Below are 19247 nucleotides of genomic sequence, written 5' to 3' on the forward strand. Positions count from 1 at the left end.
ATTGGTACTCTATTTATGGTAGGGGTACTTGTCTCACCTAATGGGAGATCTTCTATCTATTGTGATTCAAATCTTTATTTGTTGAGATGTCCTCTTACTCCATATTTGGTCTGCAAATTGTGCAAGAGAAGAAAGAAAATAAAGAAATTCAATGAGAAAAATGAAGAAAAAAAAAATTCTTTTTATTTTTTGAATGTGTTAATAGTGGGAGGGAAATTAAATTTAGTTTTACTATTATACCCCTTTTATGTTCTTTTATTGTTCATCATGAAAAGGATATAAAGATAACTCAAGTTTTCATTAATCTATTTTCCTCTATTTACTCCCAAAATAAAAGGAGATGAAAGTAGACTTTAAATTCAACTAGTCATACCTGTATTTTGCCTTGCACAAAATTATTGTTATTACTTTAATAATAAAAAATTTTAATTTAAAAAATTAAAATTAAAAATTTTGTTTTTAATAAATTATATATATATATATATATATATAAAATAAAATTTGACTATAAATTAAAATATAAACAAGTCTTTAGCAAAATTTAATACAAATTTTTTAATATTTTAGAATTACTTACCATGAAAATAATAACAATTTAAAATACTTTAAAATATTTTCTTAATAGAATCATAGTATTTTTTTAAAATTTTATTATATAAGAAATATAAAAATTATGTTGGAATATTTATTAATTATAAAATTAATACTAAAATTAAAATTATATGTTATCTTTTAAGATTATAAATTTTTAAATATATTTTAGTTAATTTAATATTTTAATATAATTAAAATACTATTTCTAAGTTTTTTTTAAATATATTACTTCATCTTTACATACAAATTTTAACAAATCATAGTCTTTTAGGGATGAAATTAAAATAGGCACTAAAGCAACAAATGATTAGTGTCTTATATCTATTGAAATTATTACTACAAAATAAAAGAAAAAGTATTAATCTAAACACTAGTTGGTACCATAAAGTCTTTGCTATATCTACTTTATTAAAACAAACTGGGTTACAGTCAAGTGTCAAGTACGTTACCGGTCGGTTCGCCGAAAAAAATATAAGTTGCTAACTCGAAATCCAATTAAGGATACCTACCAAAAAAACTAATCCAATCCATAATGGATTCATTCCTTCTATCATTCGCAGTCTTGTAATTGTTGTATGTGGGGAATTGCCCCGAGCGCTGGGAGAATTGGCTCACCCGGGTACCATTGTTCGTTTAGGCCGCCGACGGTGCAGAACGCACTAATCCATGACCAGCAAGTGATTTTTTTTTCTAAAAGATTCTTTTATTTTTTAATTTTAAAGATTAAATAAAATAAAAAAAGAAAATAAACTTTTTTATATGTTTTTTTATTAAATAAATAAAATAAATAAATATTTTAATCTAAAATATAAAATAATAACATTATTTTTTAATAGGACTGATGCCAACAGTTCATCACGGAAGAAAGGACTCACTGAGCCAGGGGCAGGATTGTATTCAAAAACGAAGATCGCAGGATCGAAAGGGGAGTCTGGCTACAAGTCGAGTTGATATTATTTTTATGAAACAAGACTGTAGCTGCCTATTTCCCCTAACATTGATTTGACTCCCGGCAAGAACACGTTTTCCCATCTCTCCTCGAGAAAGAAGTGGGCTAATACGGATACGCCCCCATGAGGTTTCGCAATATCGTTGGTAGATTGTCAATAGCTTTAGAGCTAAAGTAGTTCTTGCTCTTCCGAACCAAAACTCCAACGTTCTTTACTTCCCCCCTCCTTCCCTGCTTAGACCTTGGCCACTTATTGATATTTCTAGTATGGAATGAGTCAATCATCCACTTTGGTATATAAAAAAATTTGATTTTTCCTTTGATTCTGCTAAAAAAAATACCTGCTCGCCAGAAATAAAAATGAATTAACTAATTTAAATTTAATTAACTCATTTTTATTATTTTTGCACAAACAAAACAAAAAACAAAAGAAAAACCAATCTAATTTTTTTCTTTTAGGTTGTGTATGGGCTGCATTAATTTTTCCTAGTTGGAGAGGATCCTTCATGTTGCTTTTACGGAACTTCCCTCTTGTATCATTAAACCGTCACCCATTAAAACGACACTGACATTATTTGATTCCAAATCTTTGTGTATTGACCCCGAATCAAATTGTTTAGGATTCATAAGTGAAAGAAAGAATGGATTAAGATGGAATGGTTCTTTAAATCAAAAAATAATCAATAATATCAAAGTATATTGTCTCAACCATCGGGAAATAAGCAGAACGGGATAGAAAGGCTATTGATCAAAGTGCCTTTCTTGTTTCAGACGAGACCCCCTTCCGGGCGGGTGAAACAGCTTTCTTTTTATTTCTCATCAAACGAATGACATCTTCTTCTGGAAATCCTAGCTATTCTGAACAATAAAAATAGATGGCGAGTACCTAATCAAATTGATCGACCAATTGGCTCGGACACCAGACCGCTCGTGCCCGCCCATTCTGTCTCGCCCTAAATGGAATGACTTTCTTCACTTGTCCCCTTGTCCATAGGGACCTCGTGGCATACAACCGAAACGACTCCCACTAGATAGCCACCCCTTTCTCTCTTTTTACAGCCTCGTGGACGGACGAAAGAGGGAAGTTACAGAAATAAATTATTAATATAAAATTCTTTTCATTGAATTTATATACATTTATAAAATAATTATTTATAAATTTTATAAATTATAAAAAGTTCAATAACAAGATTTTATCATTATTTTAGCATTAAAAATACTTATGATGGTAACTTTAAAAATAAATAAATATTATTTTATTTTTTAAGTAATAATGAGTTAAATAAATAATATTTACGTATAAAAAAATAGTAAAAAAATAATAAAATTCAAAAGATAATAATAATTTTTTATAATTGGATTAGTATTTTTTGTAATATGGGGTTAACATCTAATTTTTGTTAAAATTATGAGCTCTTGATATGGCCAAATTAGGGGCACTACCTATATAATATTAGGGATTATAGTTTGCCGGGTATTTTTGAATACTCGATTCGGTCCGATTGAATTTTAATAGAATGAATATAGTTACAAATGGGTTTAGGATGAGTTTGAAATTAAATTTTAATATATGTGTCAGGTTCAGGTCGAATTCAGATTTGAACTTTTAGGCACTCGCTATCCAAACCTAATTATTTAAACGGATATGAGTATAAGGTATTCGAATCCAATATTTGATACTCTTTTAAATAATATACATATATATTATTGTAAGAAATATAAAGACAAGAAAACAGCCAAAGAGAAAGCAGAAAAGATCCTTTTTAAACTGAACTTTTATTACAAAAAAAATAATAATAAATCAAACAACGATTACAACTTTATAAATACTAAAAAATGCACTAAAATATCTCAATCAACACACACGTGTCTTCTAAGTTTATTTGCCTAAATAAAAGCCACTAACTCCTAAATAAAAGGAAACTAATATCAACTTCCTAAATAAAAGAAAAACTTCGAATATAATAGACTTATTCAGTAAAGACTAATTCAACAACTATAATAGTTCAGCAAAGACTAATTCAACAACTATGACAGTAAGTTTCACTAATTTGCAACACTCCCCCTTAGTGCAAACTTACTGTCAACAACACCAAGAGCACTTCGAAACACTTCAAATTTTGCTTTGCCAAGTGCTTTGGTAAATATATCAGCAACTTGATCTTCAGTTCATATTTTTTGCAGCTGAATTTCCTTAGTCAAAACCTTTTCTCGAACGAAATGATAATGTGTTTCAATGTGTTTTGTGCGGGCATGAAACACTAGATTTCCAGCAAGCTTAATTGCACTTTCATTATCACAGTGAATGGAAACTGGATAATCCAAGACAGAGAACATTTCTTGAATAAGCCTCTTAAGCCAAATACACTATTGAGTGGCCATTGTAGCTGCTACATATTCAGCTTCACAACTTGAAAGAGCAATAATAGTTTACTTTTTGCTGCACCATGAGACTGCTGCTGAACCTGTATTAAAATAATACCCTGTTGTGGAGCGCCTATCATTCACATCACCAGCCCAGTCTGCATCTACAAAACCAGTTAGAAGAAATGATGCATGCTGCTTATACAATGACCCGAAATTCAGAGTGCTTTTTACATAGCAAAGAATCCTCTTTGCTGCAATTAAATGGCTCTCACGTGGTTTGTCCATAAACTGAGAGATGACTCCTACAGAATATGAAATGTCAGGCCTTGTGATAGTTAAATAGAATAAACTACCAACAAGCTGTCAGAAAAGTGTTGCATCTTCCAATAGTTTTCCTTCATCTTTAATTAACTTCAAGCAAGGTTCCATAAGAGTAGTCATTGCTTTTGACTCCCCCATATGAAAACGATTCAGTAAACTTGTTGCATATCCTCTTTGAGAGAGAAAATATCCATCTGACCTTTTAACCTCTAAGCCAAGAAAACAGCTAACCTCTCCCAAACTCTTCATTTCAAATCGAAGAGACAGAGCATCTCGAAGACGAGTTATTTCAGCATTGTCATCACCAGTAATGATCATGTCATCCACATAAAGAAGGAGCATTGTGCACACTGCAGATGTTTTCTTAACAAATAAACTTGAATCTGCACTTGAAGACTTGAAACCACAAAAATCAAGATATTGAGCAATTTTACCATACCAAGCACGTGGAGCTTGTTTGAGGCCATACAAAGCCTTCTTGAGTAGGCATACATAATCAGGAAACTCCTTATAAATGAATCCATGTGGTTGCTCCATAAAGATATCTCTATCCAACTCTCCATAAAGAAATGCATTCTTTACGTCTAATTGCCACCATTTCCAGCCTTTATAAGCAGTCAATGATATAATTGTTCGAATCGTCACCATTTTAGCAACAGGACTGAAAGTCTCCTCATAATCTAGACCATATTGCTGAGAAAAACCACGAGCAACAAGACGAGCTTTATACCTATCAATAGTGCCATCAGCCCTTTTCTTCAACTTATAAACCCATTTACAAGTAACTAATTCAACATTCTTTGGCTTCGGAACAAGCTCCCATGTGTAGTTCTTGTTTAAAGCTAATATTTCCTCCCGCACTGCTTCTTCCCATTCAAAAATTCCTTTAGCTTCATTGTAAAACTTAGGTTCATGAACATATGAATTTCCCATCAGAAAATAGGACACAACAGAGCAATGATTTAATTGAACTTCATAATCAGTTAAATAATCAGGTTGCTTTCTTTGCCTAGAGGACCTCCGAATAGCAGTCCCTATAACCTCATCTTGCTGAATATTTTCTCCAGAAGGAGTAGTATTGCTCCCCCTTTCACTGGATGCATCGTCACCAAAAAAATGGAAAAGATCAGTTGTGCCTCTATTTATATCTGCATCAATTTGATGTGATGAAACTTCATCAAATACCACATCACGAGAAACAACAACTTTCTTTGTTTCTGGATCCATTCATCTCCATCCTTTCCTGTGAGTGTCATAACCAACAAAAACATAACGCCTGGCCCTTGCGTCAAGTTTAGTCCGATTAATTTTTGAAACATGGACATAACAAACTGAGCCAAAGCCTCGAAAATAACTCATATTTGGTTTGTGGTGGTATAGTGCTTCAGAAGGAGATGATTATGTTCCTGGCCACGAAGGTAGACGATTTATGACATGACAAGCTGATTGAATAGCTGCTGCCCGTAGCTCTCTCGAAAGGTTCTTTGCATGCAACCATGACAAGCACATGGATGTGAGATGTGCCAACTTACGCTCAGCAACTCCATTTTGCTGTGGAGTTTCTGGACAAGTCATTTGACGCCGAAGGTCATGTTCTCTGCAATAATTTAGGAATTGATCAGACATGTATTCTCCTCCATTATCGGTGCATAGACACTTTATTGGCAGCCCAAATTCTTTCCCCACCTGCTCCTTGAACTGAATAAAATTGAAGAAAGTCTCACTTTTGTGTTCCAAGAAAAACACCCAAGTGAACCGAGAGAAGTCATCTACAAGAACCATTACATAATGAAAACCATTGTAACTGGGTATTCTAGTTGGCCCCATCAGATCTGAATGTACCAGCTGCAGTGCAGCAATAGCTCTATTCTTCGAATTCGGGAAAGGAAGACGATGTGATTTTCCATATTGGCAACCAGGACAAACCACATCTTGATGAATTTCTTAAAAGGAGGAACACCATCAAGAAGCTTCTTTGTAGAGATTTTCTGCAGCAATTGATAACCAACGTGGCCTAATCGAGCATGCTAAAGTGTCACACTTGCATTCTGACCTGTCTTTTCCATATATGCATCACTTGCAGACAATACATAGAGTGACTCTTCTTTTTCCAATAAATAAAACATCAGCTTGAAGGTGTTTTATATTGGAAATAATTTTCACATCATCTGGACCAAAAAGAACATACCTCCTAGAATCAGCAATTTGAGAAAATGAAGCAAGATTCTTCTTTAAGCCTGGAACACGATAAACATCTTCGAGAGAAACGACACCAGCATTGGAAATATCTTTCTTGACATCAAACTGTCCTTCGTTCACGACAGGATGTAATGAATTATTAGCTGTAACAATAGCTTTGTTTCCATAATGCGGACGAACATTAGAGAGTAAAGAATCATGTCTCGTTGCATGATGAGAGCAATCATAATCAACAATCCAATCCTTGCTATAGTCTATGGAAGCATTAGCATATGGTTCTGCATTTGTTTGTTGCACAATAGAATTCACAACAACAGGTTGATCAACAGCTTCAATTGATAAGCATTGCTCCCACTTGAGTTGTTCAAACTTACTAGTTTCATGGGCAACATTTGCTCCTGTGAGATTTAATATGACTTGATTTCCCGCACCGATTACATACCACATTCACACGACAATCGCGCTTTAAGTGTCCCAGCTTTCCACACATATAACAGTTTTTTGAATTACCTCTGAACTGCCATTCAGTTTTGAATTGTTTGTTGTCACCTGAAGCATGCTTAGAGTAATAATTGCTTTTTGCTTTGTCTTTTGTGTAAAGAGCATCCTCCACTTGAGAGGGAGACAACTTGTTGCTGCCGCTTATTTGTTTCACCAATGCTTCCTGATTTGAGACCAGATTCTCCAGCTCAATAATAGAAGGTTGATTTGCCCACCCTTGTATTGAGGAGATAAAGGGCATAAACTCTTTCCGCAATCCGCGAATAAGATAGCGACCAAACGAGCTTCACTCACTGGCTCCTCTGTATCCAATTCTGAAATTTCAGAACACAAGGTTTTAAGTTTTAGAAAATATTCTGAAACTGAAAGATTATGTTGAGTCATCCCAGCAAGTTCGTTCTCCAAATACTGCAACCTTATTGTGTTCTTTTGAGTGAACAACCTTTCAAGTGTCTCCCACACTTGCTTTGGCGACTTCACATCACGAACGTGCTCTACATACTCCTGACTGATCGATGTTCGCAAAGCAAACAAAGCTTTGCCACACTTAATCTTCCACTTCCTCCGCAACTCGGCATTCTGTAGTGTATCTTCTGGAATTATAGCTTCATCACCAGAGATAAGATCCCACAAATCCTGCTCTTGTAGATAAGCTTTCATGCATAGCTTTCAGTAACTATAATTGTTACCAACAAGCTTGTCTATAGAGACACTGCTTCCACCATTCATCTTTATTGAGTAATAAAATCAAACGCTTAATAAGCAAGCAAGCTCTGATACCATGTAAGAAATATAAAGACAAGAAAACAGCCAAAGAGAAAGCAGAGAAGATCCTTTTTAAACTGAACTTTTATTACTCAAAAAAAAAAAAAAATTAAACAACGATTACAACTTTATAAATACTAAAAAATGCACTAAAATATCTCAAATAATACACACGTGTCTTCTGAGTTTATTTGCCTAAATAAAAGTCACTAACTCCTAAATAAAAGGAAACTAACATCAGCTTCCTAAATAAAAGAAAAACTTCAAACAGAATAGACTTGTTCAGTAAAGACTAATTCAACAACTATAATAGTTCTGCAAAGACTAATTCAACAACTATGCCGGTAAGTTTCACTAATTTGCAACATATTACGGGTATGAAATAAGACAATAAAGAAATTACAATTGTTAATTTTTATTTCAAACTTTATGATAAATATACAAGATACGAGTATATACCACATTCGAGAGCTGAATGACAAATCAAGTCTTTTGATTTACAATGAATCCCTCTATGTATGGCAGCCCAATACTAAAAGCAAACAAACAAACGACTTGGATGAGAGAAGAAGAGCAGAAAGCAGCTCATCATTCCCGGCAATACCAAAGCAAAGTTTAACGAAAGAAACAATGAAAGAAGGAGAGGGACATGCCGTCTTCTTCCTTCACAACACTCCAAAGTTCCATTTCATTGAGTTTAACCATCAGACATTTTGTCTATATCCCTATCCACCTTATTCTTTTCGCCTTTTAATACCACCCCAAATCTGGACTCCAAGTTCTTAAACCATCTTTGGCTAAGCCAGAAAGTAGGAGGCCAAAGGGGTGCTTGCTTTTGCTGTATCTTTTATCAAAATGGCAGCAAAGGCAAGCCGGAAAAACACCAACAGAAGCCTGGAGACTCTGCTAGATATTGACAAAACAAAGGCCGCAAGGAAAAATGCCATGCCTCTTGATCCCCGGAAAATGATTCCCGGTCATGGTCTTGAGTTCAGAGATGTATCTTACAGTGTGAAAAAGAAGCAAAAGAAAGATGGGGTTTGGATCACTAGGGAAGCTTATCTTCTCAATGATATATCTGGTCAGGCTATGAGAGGCGAAATTATGGCCATCATGGGTCCTAGTGGTGCTGGGAAATCCACTTTCCTTGATGCCTTGGCTGGTCGGATTGCACAGGGAAGTCTTGAAGGATCTGTCAAAGTAGATGGAAAACCGGTTAGTGCATTATAATGCCTCTTCACCGGGATATTATTACATTATCCTAATTTACCACGTTAATAAAAGATTTCAGACTTAGATTTCATTTTTTCTTTTCATGTTAGCTTTACTCTAAGAATAAATTAGGATTAAAAAAACAATTAGAAGATCAAAACATTTATTTTTTAGAATGAGATTGACACGAGAAAAAAGAAAAAAAAAATATTATCGCTCCGTCTATATATATCAAATTGATAAATATATTCATTAATTTTAAATAATTAAGCACTGAATACGTCAATCAACTAATATAAAAATGTAAAATATTATAATTCTCATTTTGATTCAGTATATCACGTTATTTGTAGATAAAATTAATTATATATTAATATATAACATTATTTATTAGTTGTTGTATTTGTATAAATTGATATTTAATCATTGGTGGTTACTGGTAATACATAAATTGATCAATGTAAATGCAATACTTAATAAATAATGCCACATATTAATATTTAATTTAATTTATTTATTAACGACGGGATAGATTATGCATGTCATTAATCTTTTTGTGTGCAGGTCACTACGAGCTACATGAAGATGATTTCCTCATATGTGATGCAAGATGATCAACTCTTCCCCATGTTGACTGTCTTTGAGACCTTCATGTTTGCTGCTGAAGTTAGGCTTCCTCCTTCCATTTCCAGGAATGAAAAGAAACAAAGGGTTTACGAGCTCCTTGACCAATTAGGATTAACGGTGCAGCAACTCATTTTCTTGTATATATTTACACACTGAATGTACCCGAAAGAAAAAAAGAAAAAGAAAGGCAAAGTAACTGATGTATAACTGGTTTTTGCAGAGCACTGCACATACATATATTGGTGACGAAGGAAGGAGAGGAGTGTCCGGCGGGGAACGCCGGAGGGTGTCAATAGGAATTGATATAATCCATAAGCCATCGCTGCTGTTCCTTGATGAACCAACCTCAGGTCTTGATTCTACAAGCGCTTTCAGTGTGGTGGAAAAGGTGAAGCACATAGCCAAAGGCGGTAGCATTGTGTTGATGACTATTCACCAGCCTTCTTACAGAATTCAAATGCTCTTAGACCGCATTGCTGTTCTTGCAAGGTACAGTAGAAAACTGATGTTTTCTGTAACAATAATCTCTCGATAAATTTTTAAATAGATATCTAGATAAAACTAATTGCATAATGACATTCTTGGTCTTTAATTAATTATTATTAGTAGTTAATTGTTAATAAATAAATCGATCAAATTAAATACAGCACTTAATAATTAAAATCACATGTCAGCGGTTAATTCTGTTTATCTACGAGTAGACTAAATTTTTTAAAAATTAGCTGTTAATTGTTTCTATTTATATTGGAGACTAAGATTTGAAGATATCAAAACCTGTAAACAGGGGTAGACTGGTATATATGGGATCCCCAGCTGCTCTTCCTGCTTATCTCTGTGGATTTGAAAGGCCAGTTCCTGACGGTGAAAACAGCCTGGAATATCTCCTTGATGTGATCAAAGAGTATGATGAATCCACCGTGGGACTCGATCCTCTTGTTCTTTACCAAAGGCAGGGAATCAAACCTGATCAAGTAGCCAGGACACCTATCCCCAAGACACCAAAAACTCCTAAAACGCCACGAACTCCATACACAAGTACCTCTGGATCCAACAAGCATGCCATCAACCTCTGGAGCCAAGCATTCTCATTCACAGGGACATCCCGAGCAGACTCTGGACAATATGGTTTCAATGATGATGACGACGACGACGACGACGACTTTGATAAATCCCTTGAACGTAGAACGATGTCCACACCAATGCATCCGCAAAGTGGAGTCTATCAACCACGGTTGGCTTCACAGTTCTACAAAGATTTTCCAGTCTGGCTCTACCATGGTGTCAAACGAACTCCTCGCCGTGCGCCATCTTGGACTCCTGCAAGAACTCCAGCCAAAACCCCAATTTCTGGGGCAAGAAGTCAAGTCTCGAGTCAGTTTCCATCAGCTCAGCTTGCCCCTTCTCGTCCCAAAACTCCAGTAATCTTCAGCTCCTCAGTGGACTCGTATACAGCTTCATACGCAGATTTCGACTTGGAGGAAGAGGAACTGCTTGATGTGCCAGCACAGGGTCCTAAATTTGCTAACCCATGGCTCCGTGAGGTTGCAGTCCTCTCATGGCGGACAGCACTTAACGTTGTCCGCACTCCTGAACTTTTTCTCTCAAGAGAGATCGTATTAACTGTCATGGCACTAATTCTGTCCTCCCTTTTTAAGAACCTGAGCGAACCAACATTTAAAACCATCAACCGGCTCCTGAATTTCTACATTTTTGCAGTCTGCTTGGTTTTCTTTTCCTCCAATGACGCTGTTCCAACATTCATCCAGGAAAGATTCATATTCATCAGGGAGACTTCCCACAATGCTTACCGTGCTTCTTCTTATGTGGTCTCCTCTCTCTTAGTCTATCTCCCATTTTTCGCCATCCAAGGTTTCACATTTGCTGCTATTACCAGATTCGCGCTGCACCTGAAAAGCAATCTCTTCAATTTCTGGATTATACTCTACGCCTCTCTGATAACAACCAATGCTTACGTTATGCTTGTCAGTGCCCTCGTTCCCAGTTACATCACAGGTTATGCAGTAGTCATCGCCACGACTGCTCTCTTCTTCCTAACTTGTGGGTTTTTCTTGAAGCGGACGCAGATACCAATTTACTGGAGGTGGCTCCATTACATATCTGCAATTAAATATCCATTTGAGGCAATGTTATCAAATGAGTTCAAAGGAACAAAATGCTACAATGGAAACCCTGTAGATCTTTCACCTGGTCCTTTAGGAGAGATCAAAACCAGCAAACTGCATAACAATTTTACAACTGGAACAAATTGCCCACTGATTGGAGAAGATATTCTATTCTCAATGGATATCAAGATGGACAACCTTTGGTATGATGTTCTTATCTTATTAGCTTGGGGAGTGCTTTACAGGCTCTTCTTCTATGTGGTACTCAGATTTTATTCTAAGAATGAGCGAAAATGAAGAAAGCTTTTTAATATATTTTATTTTATTTTATTATTTCTTTTTTTTTCTTATTCTCCATAAAACAAATTTATTTGCATTAGCCTGTATTTTAATCTTGTTAGTCTCCTAACTTTTTTTTATTACTTATTATGACTCATAAACAAGAGTGGAGCAATTTCATACTCAATGCCGTTCGATAAAATTGAACATTAAGCGATGAAAAATTAAATACTGAATCTTAAGTTTTAAATATGTTAAATAATAAAATTTTATGACTTGATAGTCTAAAAAATACAAAAAAATACAAACTTTTGGAGTAGTTTACTATTTTTATTATTTTTTTAAAAATTATCAATTTAACTATAATTTAATTAATTGAGTACAATTTTAACCGAATTAATTTGCTGGTTAAAGTTAAGCAACACTAATAACGTAAATACGATTTAGACAATGATAATTCCAAATTAAGTACCATGTATACATACTATGGCATTAGAATCCTTCTCATTTCCTAATTAGTATGTATGTCACTATTGTGTTGCTTAATTTTGATAATCAACTCAATTAGATTAAAATTGTATTCAGTTTGCTAAATATTGACTAAATTGACAATTTTTAAAGAACTTGAAAATAAAAAGTTGAAACACAGAAATAAGGTCAGTAGTCATTAGATAGCAGATCAACACGGGACAACATTAGTAATGAGAAGTTCCATGCATACAACCTTGCATAAGAATCATATCATGTTCTACAGCATGTGGACAACGTGGGGTTAAGGAGAAGGATTTTCTTGAGATCAAGCCATGAAAAAAATCAATACATCCACAAAAAAAACATCAGTTTTAAAAATTGTTCAACCAGCAACAGGCTTAAAGAAAAGGATCAAACATAAGAAAAAGTGCTCCTTAGTTTAAGTGAGTAGCAATCAAGAGTACATGTGATGCTCTAGCATGTTCAAAGACAACCCAGATAACTATTGACAAGCATAGGTTCTGCAGTATTTCAGGCCCCCTGAATTCTGATTACGATCAAAAAATATATCAAGCCAAAGGCCTTGCCAATTTGCCAATATTACTCTGCTGATAGCGATCAGAAGTTTGCAGTTTCTTCAACACTAAAAGTAGGCTGGCAATCGTGATCTCAGCTAGAAGGCAACAAGTCCATGCTTAGCATGCACAAATGTAAATTTTAAATGGTACACATAACTTAACCTGTCATTTTATCATGAAAGAGTAAAACTTTTATTCGCAAATAACATTATTGATGAGTTTGATCACACGAGCTAAGAGAGAGAGGAGAAATTGCCAGCTGCAAGTTTCTTAAGTAGGTTAGTACAACATTATCCTGCATATTGTTCAATCTTCTTTTCCAGTCCATTTTTATCGGCCCCCACTACCTTGTCAATTTCCTTGCCATTCTTTATAAAGTAGAAGGTCGGAACACTGCTAATATTCCATCTTGCAGCCACATCCCTTGCCTCATCTATGTCAACTTTCAAGAACACAGTTTTGGGGTATTTTGCAGCTAAGCTTGTAAAAAGAGGCGAAATGAAACGGCAAGGTCCGCACCATGTTGCTGTGAAGTACAGGACTGCAAGTCGAGATGTCCTAGAAGCAGCATTCAACTTGGTATCTAGTTCACCAGCAGAATGGATGCCTATTACTTGTCCTGCCGATACCAAAAGCATAATGAGATACCTGCATATGAATTCTGTCCTATAAACAATACTAGCAATGCTAATCCATATTAGATATCGATGTTAACAAATTATCGAGTTTTTCCTTGGGAAGATTAAGCTACATCAAACATATTAGCTTCTCTTTGCGCTATTTCAACACTTAAGTAATCAGAACCATAATAAAGGGCAACTGCTAACTTTTTTTTATTAAGAATGACAAAAAACAAAGCAGGATTAAGAACAATCACAAACCCAGTATCTTCATAGAAGTATGAAAAGCAAATATCTTCTAAAACCATAAATATCAAGGCCATGAACTCAAAAAATCAATTTAGTCTTAGTTCAACCAGGATTCCTCTTTGAAAAGGAAAAGATTTGACTCATATGCATGCACAAATGCTTGTGTGGTGTATATGTGCAACCACACAAATCAAGGAAAAAAAAAGGAATGAAAAAAGAAAGCAAAGACCATACCCTCCTTCAAAACAGACAAAGCTTCTTGCTCCTGCATAAAATTGTAAAATACTTCAGAATTTAATACTCTATCCACAGACAAGTGTAATATAAAGTAACCCGCAAATTACAAAATGGTAATCAAAAGAAAATGAATTTGATGCTGATAACACATCAATTACATGAATTATAGCTGCAATGGCAAGGTATAGTGATAGCAGTACTAGTAGTAATAGTAGTCCAAACAAACTGTTTGAATAATCATGGCCACATGCAACAACTGAAACATATTACTTAACTATCTTGACATGCATGATGAGAAGTTAAATATATTCTAGAAATAGTTAGCAACTTTGCTCTCATTAAGGATTTGACAGAACTTATAAGGAACCTATTTTAGAGACAGAATTTATAAGTGACCGTAGTCATGAAAAGAAAATTGCAAACCTAGATAATTTTCTTATTCATGGTGAATACAAGAGGACTTGAATCTTTAAAGCTACAAATGATTTCATTGTATTAATAAACTTGGTAACTTTAAGGAAAAATATGAAGTTCTTAATTTCGCCTTTGTTGCTGCCACTAAAAAGATTAACCTATATCTCCACGTTTCAATCTTTCTATAATATAAACTTGAAGCTGAGCTTTCTTTGTGGAAGGATGACATGTCAAGGAAATTCAATTTCAGAATTATAGTGGAAGAATTACATTGTCAAGCATATAAGTTTAGGAACTATCTTAATCTTTTCTTAGTTATGAAATTCAAATTTCTCTAGGTCACATTTAGAAAGTTCAGGGTCTAATAAAGTTTATGAATTTTAATATCACTGGGAACTTTTAAGAGCTTATGATTTCTTTTCCTACCTATAATAAATTGAATTAGAGAACTCCTACTTTACCATTAGTTAGAATTTCTGCATGCGCACATGTGTGTGTGTAGAGAGAGAGATCCAAAAATGTCTACGTCAAGGCCCAATGCTCCAAAATATCCTACATTTTGCTTGTTTTTTCAATTGTATCCTAGATTTTTTATTTTAAAAATTTAGAATATAAGTTTGTATGTTGATTGCAATTATATCCATCATCTTAAAAAGCATATGCCACAACCTAGCTAAGGTTGACATGCCATCTGCAAAGTTGTCATTAAACAGCTGCAGGACTTTTGATATGAACAACCTTGTCATTTGCTGCCCCTTGAACCACAAATCTCTATGACATGTAAATTTTCAACCCAATGGGACCTATAGCTACTTAAATGGCAAATAAAGCCACCTCAAAAGGCCATGCCGACCTGCACGCCCTCCTCACATGACGAGCACAATTGTAACCAATGTGCAAAATCATGTGCTAACTTGTTACAATTAAAATGTTAAAGAGTACAGTTGACAAAGCACAAAATTGAGGATCTTTTCAACCAATTGACCTTATAACAATATTTTCCATCTCTCGAGTTTAAGAATTTGACATATGTTAGAAGTTGTATCTATCCCACATCGCTTGATTACTAGGCTGTTATAGTGTATATAAGTGGATTGGGCACCCTCTTCTTTTGAGCTAACTTTTAGGAATGAGTTCTACCCAAGCCCATTTATCAACACATAAGCAAAGAAAGAAATTAAACAAATTATTTTTAAGAATATATCAATAATTTGTCGTTTGTCAAATTTAATAAGTTAACTCAAATGTATAGCTTCTTGCTTTTCTTTATCACTTTGTGAAATTTTATACCACTGTATTTTGTTATTGCAGTTCTACATCACCTACATAAGTATTAAAGATTCCCAGAATAAGTACACTACAAATTACTAAAAATAATTTGGAACTCCTAAACATCATACCATGTGTACTCAAAGTGTTTAAATGTATTTACAATTATGACCAAACAAGAGACACCCAAAGAATCCTTTGAAGCTCCTATTATTAGATAAGAAAATGAATGATACCCTTAACTCAATCTGTTCATTCTTAAAGCATTAAAGTATCCTTTGACCAAATGTGCTCCTATGCAGTCACATCAATCACCTAAAAGTCACAACTCAGACATACTGAATTGTGTAAACCTTCTTTAGACCACACCAAGGGATTCCAAACTGCTATTGCCTTAACTTCCTCAATGATTTTGCATTTCCGACCTTCTAGTTTGAGTATTTAACATCTGAAATTGTTGATGTTAAAATTCAACAATAGCCTTGATCTCAACATGTACTTTCATCAAACCTCGTTTAATATAAACGCCCTCTCTTATCACAGTGAGGGCCCATCAGTATTGAGTATCATCAATACTAAGTAATAACAGTAACAACACTTACTTGGGCTTTAACTTGCCGTTGTCTCTCACATTCAGCCTTCTTTAGCTCCCTTTCTTTCCTCAACCGCTCATATTTTCTACGATGCTCTTGTATTCTTTTTGCATTAGGTTCAACCTGTTGAACAAAACCTATAGCGAGGGAGAAAACATAATTGTGACTATTTTACTAATTAAAAAAGGCAAATTACCTTTTTCAACACCAAACCAATCTCCTCATCATAGTCCAACTTGGACGCTACATGCAGATCACTCGCTGCTTCTTCCCATAAGCCTAACATGGCCCGTGCCATTCCTCGTATTTTATATCCTTTTGCAGAGTCTGGGTTGATCTAGAACACATGCAATTTCCTCATCTTGTTTGTCAAAAATCATAAAAATCAACACACGCATTCCAAGTAACAAATTTCAGACTTGCTTTGCTGCCTATAAAACCTCAGGTGTAGAGAGGACCCTGCCGCCCAGGACTAACCTCTAAAGCAGCATTAGCATCACGTATGGCGGCATTAGGTTTCTTCAGTTTAGTAAAGACATTGGCTGAAGACAAGGAAATTAAGAAATCAAGATAATGGCAAGATATAACATAACGAAAAAAATAAGGAATCTATTTTCTTCCCATCAAAAAAACATTTGAAAGAAATAGAAGAGCAACTTACCTCTAGTTGCATATAATATTGCTGATGTTGGATTCAGCATGATGGCTTCTGTTAGATGATCTATGGCTTCACCTAGCTTACCTGGATTGCTTAGAAATGTTGGCCAAAAAGACTAAAGCAAGACCACATCTATAGAAAAAGGTTAATGGCAGAACAAGATGACATACCTTCAGAGATTGCATCCATAGCTTTTAACTTATCCGTTTGCGCAGCATCCTGCCTTTCTTCTGTAACTTCAGTTTCAGGGTCACCCATCTGCATTTGAGGAACCAAACATGTACTTAGCCAAGAATATCAAAAAATTTGAGGCTTTTTAACCGCAGGAAAATAAAAAAAGAACAGCACAAAAAGAAAATAAAAACACAAAAAAATAAAAGAAACTTCCACCTTTTGTGGTGAATCATTGTCAGGTTCCACAATGTCGCTCTCGTCCAACTCAACATCAGACTCAATTACATCATCACCCTCTTCACTTGGTCTTTGAGCATCAAAGTATTCCATAGAGTCAGAGGTGTCAATACCACTTTTCTCCTGAAGTGAAAATCCTTTTTTCAACACATATTAATTGCCAAATGAACAAACAAAATGGTCTGCACTCACTGTTAAAATGCTTGCAACTTAGAAAAGTAAAATTTAAATGAAGCAAAGAGTTCAGCTTAATTCTGAAAAGAATTCTTAAAATAGCGAAAGAGAAGGTATCAATGCCATGTAAGAAAGCCACTTGCATTCAATAATCCAAAATGACAGTTTCAAAAACAATGTTGAGAAACAACGCAGAGCACACTTTTAAGTATAAAGGAAGAATCCCCTGTGAAAATTTAACTCAAAACAGATTACGAAATTAATTAGCTGAAATGTTATCTTGAAATGCCAATAAGCTGAAGCAAACAGGATTAACATTAAGTCTAACGTCAAAAACCTTAAATAGGAAGGACAAGAAACACTGATATTTTATGGTCAAGAAACACTTCAGTTTTTGAGATTCTCTTGTCTGTGAAGTGCTTTTTAAGTTACTTAAAGGTCCTGGGAAGTGTATTTCACAAGTCAATTAAGCACTCTCGCTTGACTAAGGAAAACCAGTCTTGTATATACAGAGTTATTTATCATTGAATAGCAAATCTAAAGAAATAAAAAGCACTTCCATTTATAGCAAATGAAAGAATAAGTCTTAATCAAAATTGAAAAGGGATCCTTTCGACAATAATATAATAGAAGAACAAGTCTAACAATCAAGCTGAAGAAACCCAAAATTGCTAAAGACATAGATAAAGGTGTTGAAAGGGAATTAGTCCTCACCGGTTTATTTTGAGGTGGAATTTGACCACCCAAACTGCAAACTCGAAAGAAATTGTATAATTAACCAAAAGAAGACAGAAAATTGAGAGGAACCCATCAAAGATTTATGAGAAAAGAACATATCCTTCAAAAGAAATTTTTATTTAGAATAAAAAACGAAATACCTGTCAAGATAGGATTTGAAAAATGAAAGAGATGGGTCGTGAAGAATAGAAGGATTAGACTTGCAGTGATCGACAAATTGCTTAAGGTCTGCTATTGTGGCGGCATCCATTGAATTATATGAGCCGCTTTCTTCTTTCTGTAAGACAGAATTTAGAAAACACCTGAAGGGTACTGAGAATATAGTGGAATGCTCGTCTTACACTGACAAGTGGAATTGTATGCTGTTTCCTGAGAGATTCTGCTGGTTTTTCTTTTTCTTTTCTTTTTTTTCTAATTTTCTTTAAACCGTTAAGACTTTTTTTTTCAAAAAAAATGAAATGACATTTAACCATTAAACAACCTTATTAACCTCTTAAATTTTTCAATATAAAATTATAAATCTATAATATATAATTACTATATTAAATTTATACAATATAATAATAATATTGTCAGTAATAATTTTTGGTATAATATAATATTATTAATAATAAACATAAAAAAACATGTCTATTAATTTTTAAATTTTTATTTTATTTTATTTTTATCTGAGTTAAAATTTTATTTTATTTTTATCAGAATTAAGAATCTGTTTATATTGATTAAATTAATATAGAATTACAAAAATTTAATAAAATTAAATAAAATAAAAAAAACTTGAGAATTTAAAGATGTATTTTAGCTAAACTTTTAGATAAACTATTAACAAAAGAACTATTTAATTTAAGTATTTTAATTCCAAAAAATTAAAACAATTATTTTAACAATCTTCACGAGT

At 34.1% G+C, this 19247-nt stretch overlaps 3 protein-coding genes across 5 annotated transcripts; 1 reads left to right on the top strand and 2 right to left on the bottom strand.

The window, feature by feature from the left end:
• Positions 1-5629: 5629 nt before the first annotated feature.
• LOC125369515 lies at positions 5630-7591 on the bottom strand. Its single transcript, XM_048372284.1, has 5 exons — positions 7208-7591; positions 6941-7094; positions 6420-6828; positions 6285-6307; positions 5630-6174 (listed from the first exon to the last, which is right to left on the bottom strand). The coding sequence occupies exons 1-5, from the start codon at positions 7589-7591 to the stop codon at positions 5630-5632; spliced, it is 1515 nt and encodes a 504-aa protein (XP_048228241.1).
• On the top strand, positions 7452-12215 carry LOC8263883 (ABC transporter G family member STR). The gene is made up of 4 exons (XM_002530741.4): positions 7452-8911; positions 9473-9652; positions 9756-10024; positions 10320-12215. Exons 1-4 carry the CDS (start codon positions 8552-8554, stop codon positions 11953-11955), a joined length of 2445 nt encoding a protein of 814 aa, XP_002530787.2. The 5' UTR covers positions 7452-8551; the 3' UTR covers positions 11956-12215.
• A 611-nt stretch (positions 12216-12826) lies between these two features.
• On the bottom strand, positions 12827-18776 carry LOC8263882 (TPR repeat-containing thioredoxin TDX). 3 transcript variants are annotated; one of them, XM_002530740.4, is made up of 10 exons: positions 18490-18763; positions 18326-18359; positions 17417-17560; positions 17197-17284; positions 17030-17110; positions 16846-16910; positions 16565-16705; positions 16378-16491; positions 14090-14120; positions 12827-13605 (listed from the first exon to the last, which is right to left on the bottom strand). In XM_002530740.4, exons 1-10 carry the CDS (start codon positions 18597-18599, stop codon positions 13277-13279), a joined length of 1137 nt encoding a protein of 378 aa, XP_002530786.2. In that variant the 5' UTR covers positions 18600-18763; the 3' UTR covers positions 12827-13276. The 3 variants fall into 3 exon arrangements, with proteins under 3 accessions (XP_002530786.2, XP_015581867.2, XP_048227979.1); XM_015726381.3 differs by having other exon boundaries at positions 17417-17574; positions 18490-18592; XM_048372022.1 differs by having other exon boundaries at positions 13463-13634; positions 18490-18776.
• Positions 18777-19247: the final 471 nt, after the last annotated feature.

This window comes from Ricinus communis, chromosome 3 (assembly GCF_019578655.1).
Source record: "Ricinus communis isolate WT05 ecotype wild-type chromosome 3, ASM1957865v1, whole genome shotgun sequence".
NCBI lineage: Eukaryota > Viridiplantae > Streptophyta > Magnoliopsida > Malpighiales > Euphorbiaceae > Ricinus > Ricinus communis.

What these genes read in the sequence shown, in the direction of transcription:
- LOC125369515 (XM_048372284.1), bottom strand. Translation starts at nt 7,591, where the DNA reads ATGAAAGCTTATCTACAAGAGCAGGATTTGTGGGATCTTATCTCTGGT. An exon ending in AACTGAATGGCAGTTCAGAG is followed by an intron (nt 6,829 to 6,940) that starts GTAATTCAAAAA and finishes TAAATCTCACAG; the next exon opens with GAGCAAATGTTGCCCATGAA. An exon ending in TGCATATATGGAAAAGACAG is followed by an intron (nt 6,175 to 6,284) that starts GTCAGAATGCAA and finishes CCTCCTTTTAAG; the next exon opens with AAATTCATCAAGATGTGGTT.
- LOC8263883 (XM_002530741.4), top strand. Translation starts at nt 8,552, where the DNA reads ATGGCAGCAAAGGCAAGCCGGAAAAACACCAACAGAAGCCTGGAGACT. An exon ending in TTGACCAATTAGGATTAACG is followed by an intron (nt 9,653 to 9,755) that starts GTGCAGCAACTC and finishes TGGTTTTTGCAG; the next exon opens with AGCACTGCACATACATATAT. An exon ending in CGCATTGCTGTTCTTGCAAG is followed by an intron (nt 10,025 to 10,319) that starts GTACAGTAGAAA and finishes ACCTGTAAACAG; the next exon opens with GGGTAGACTGGTATATATGG.
- LOC8263882 (XM_002530740.4), bottom strand. Translation starts at nt 18,599, where the DNA reads ATGGATGCCGCCACAATAGCAGACCTTAAGCAATTTGTCGATCACTGC. An exon ending in ACAATGATTCACCACAAAAG is followed by an intron (nt 17,285 to 17,416) that starts GTGGAAGTTTCT and finishes CCTCAAATGCAG; the next exon opens with ATGGGTGACCCTGAAACTGA. An exon ending in TTTGTCTGTTTTGAAGGAGG is followed by an intron (nt 13,606 to 14,089) that starts GTATGGTCTTTG and finishes TGGTATCGGCAG; the next exon opens with GACAAGTAATAGGCATCCAT.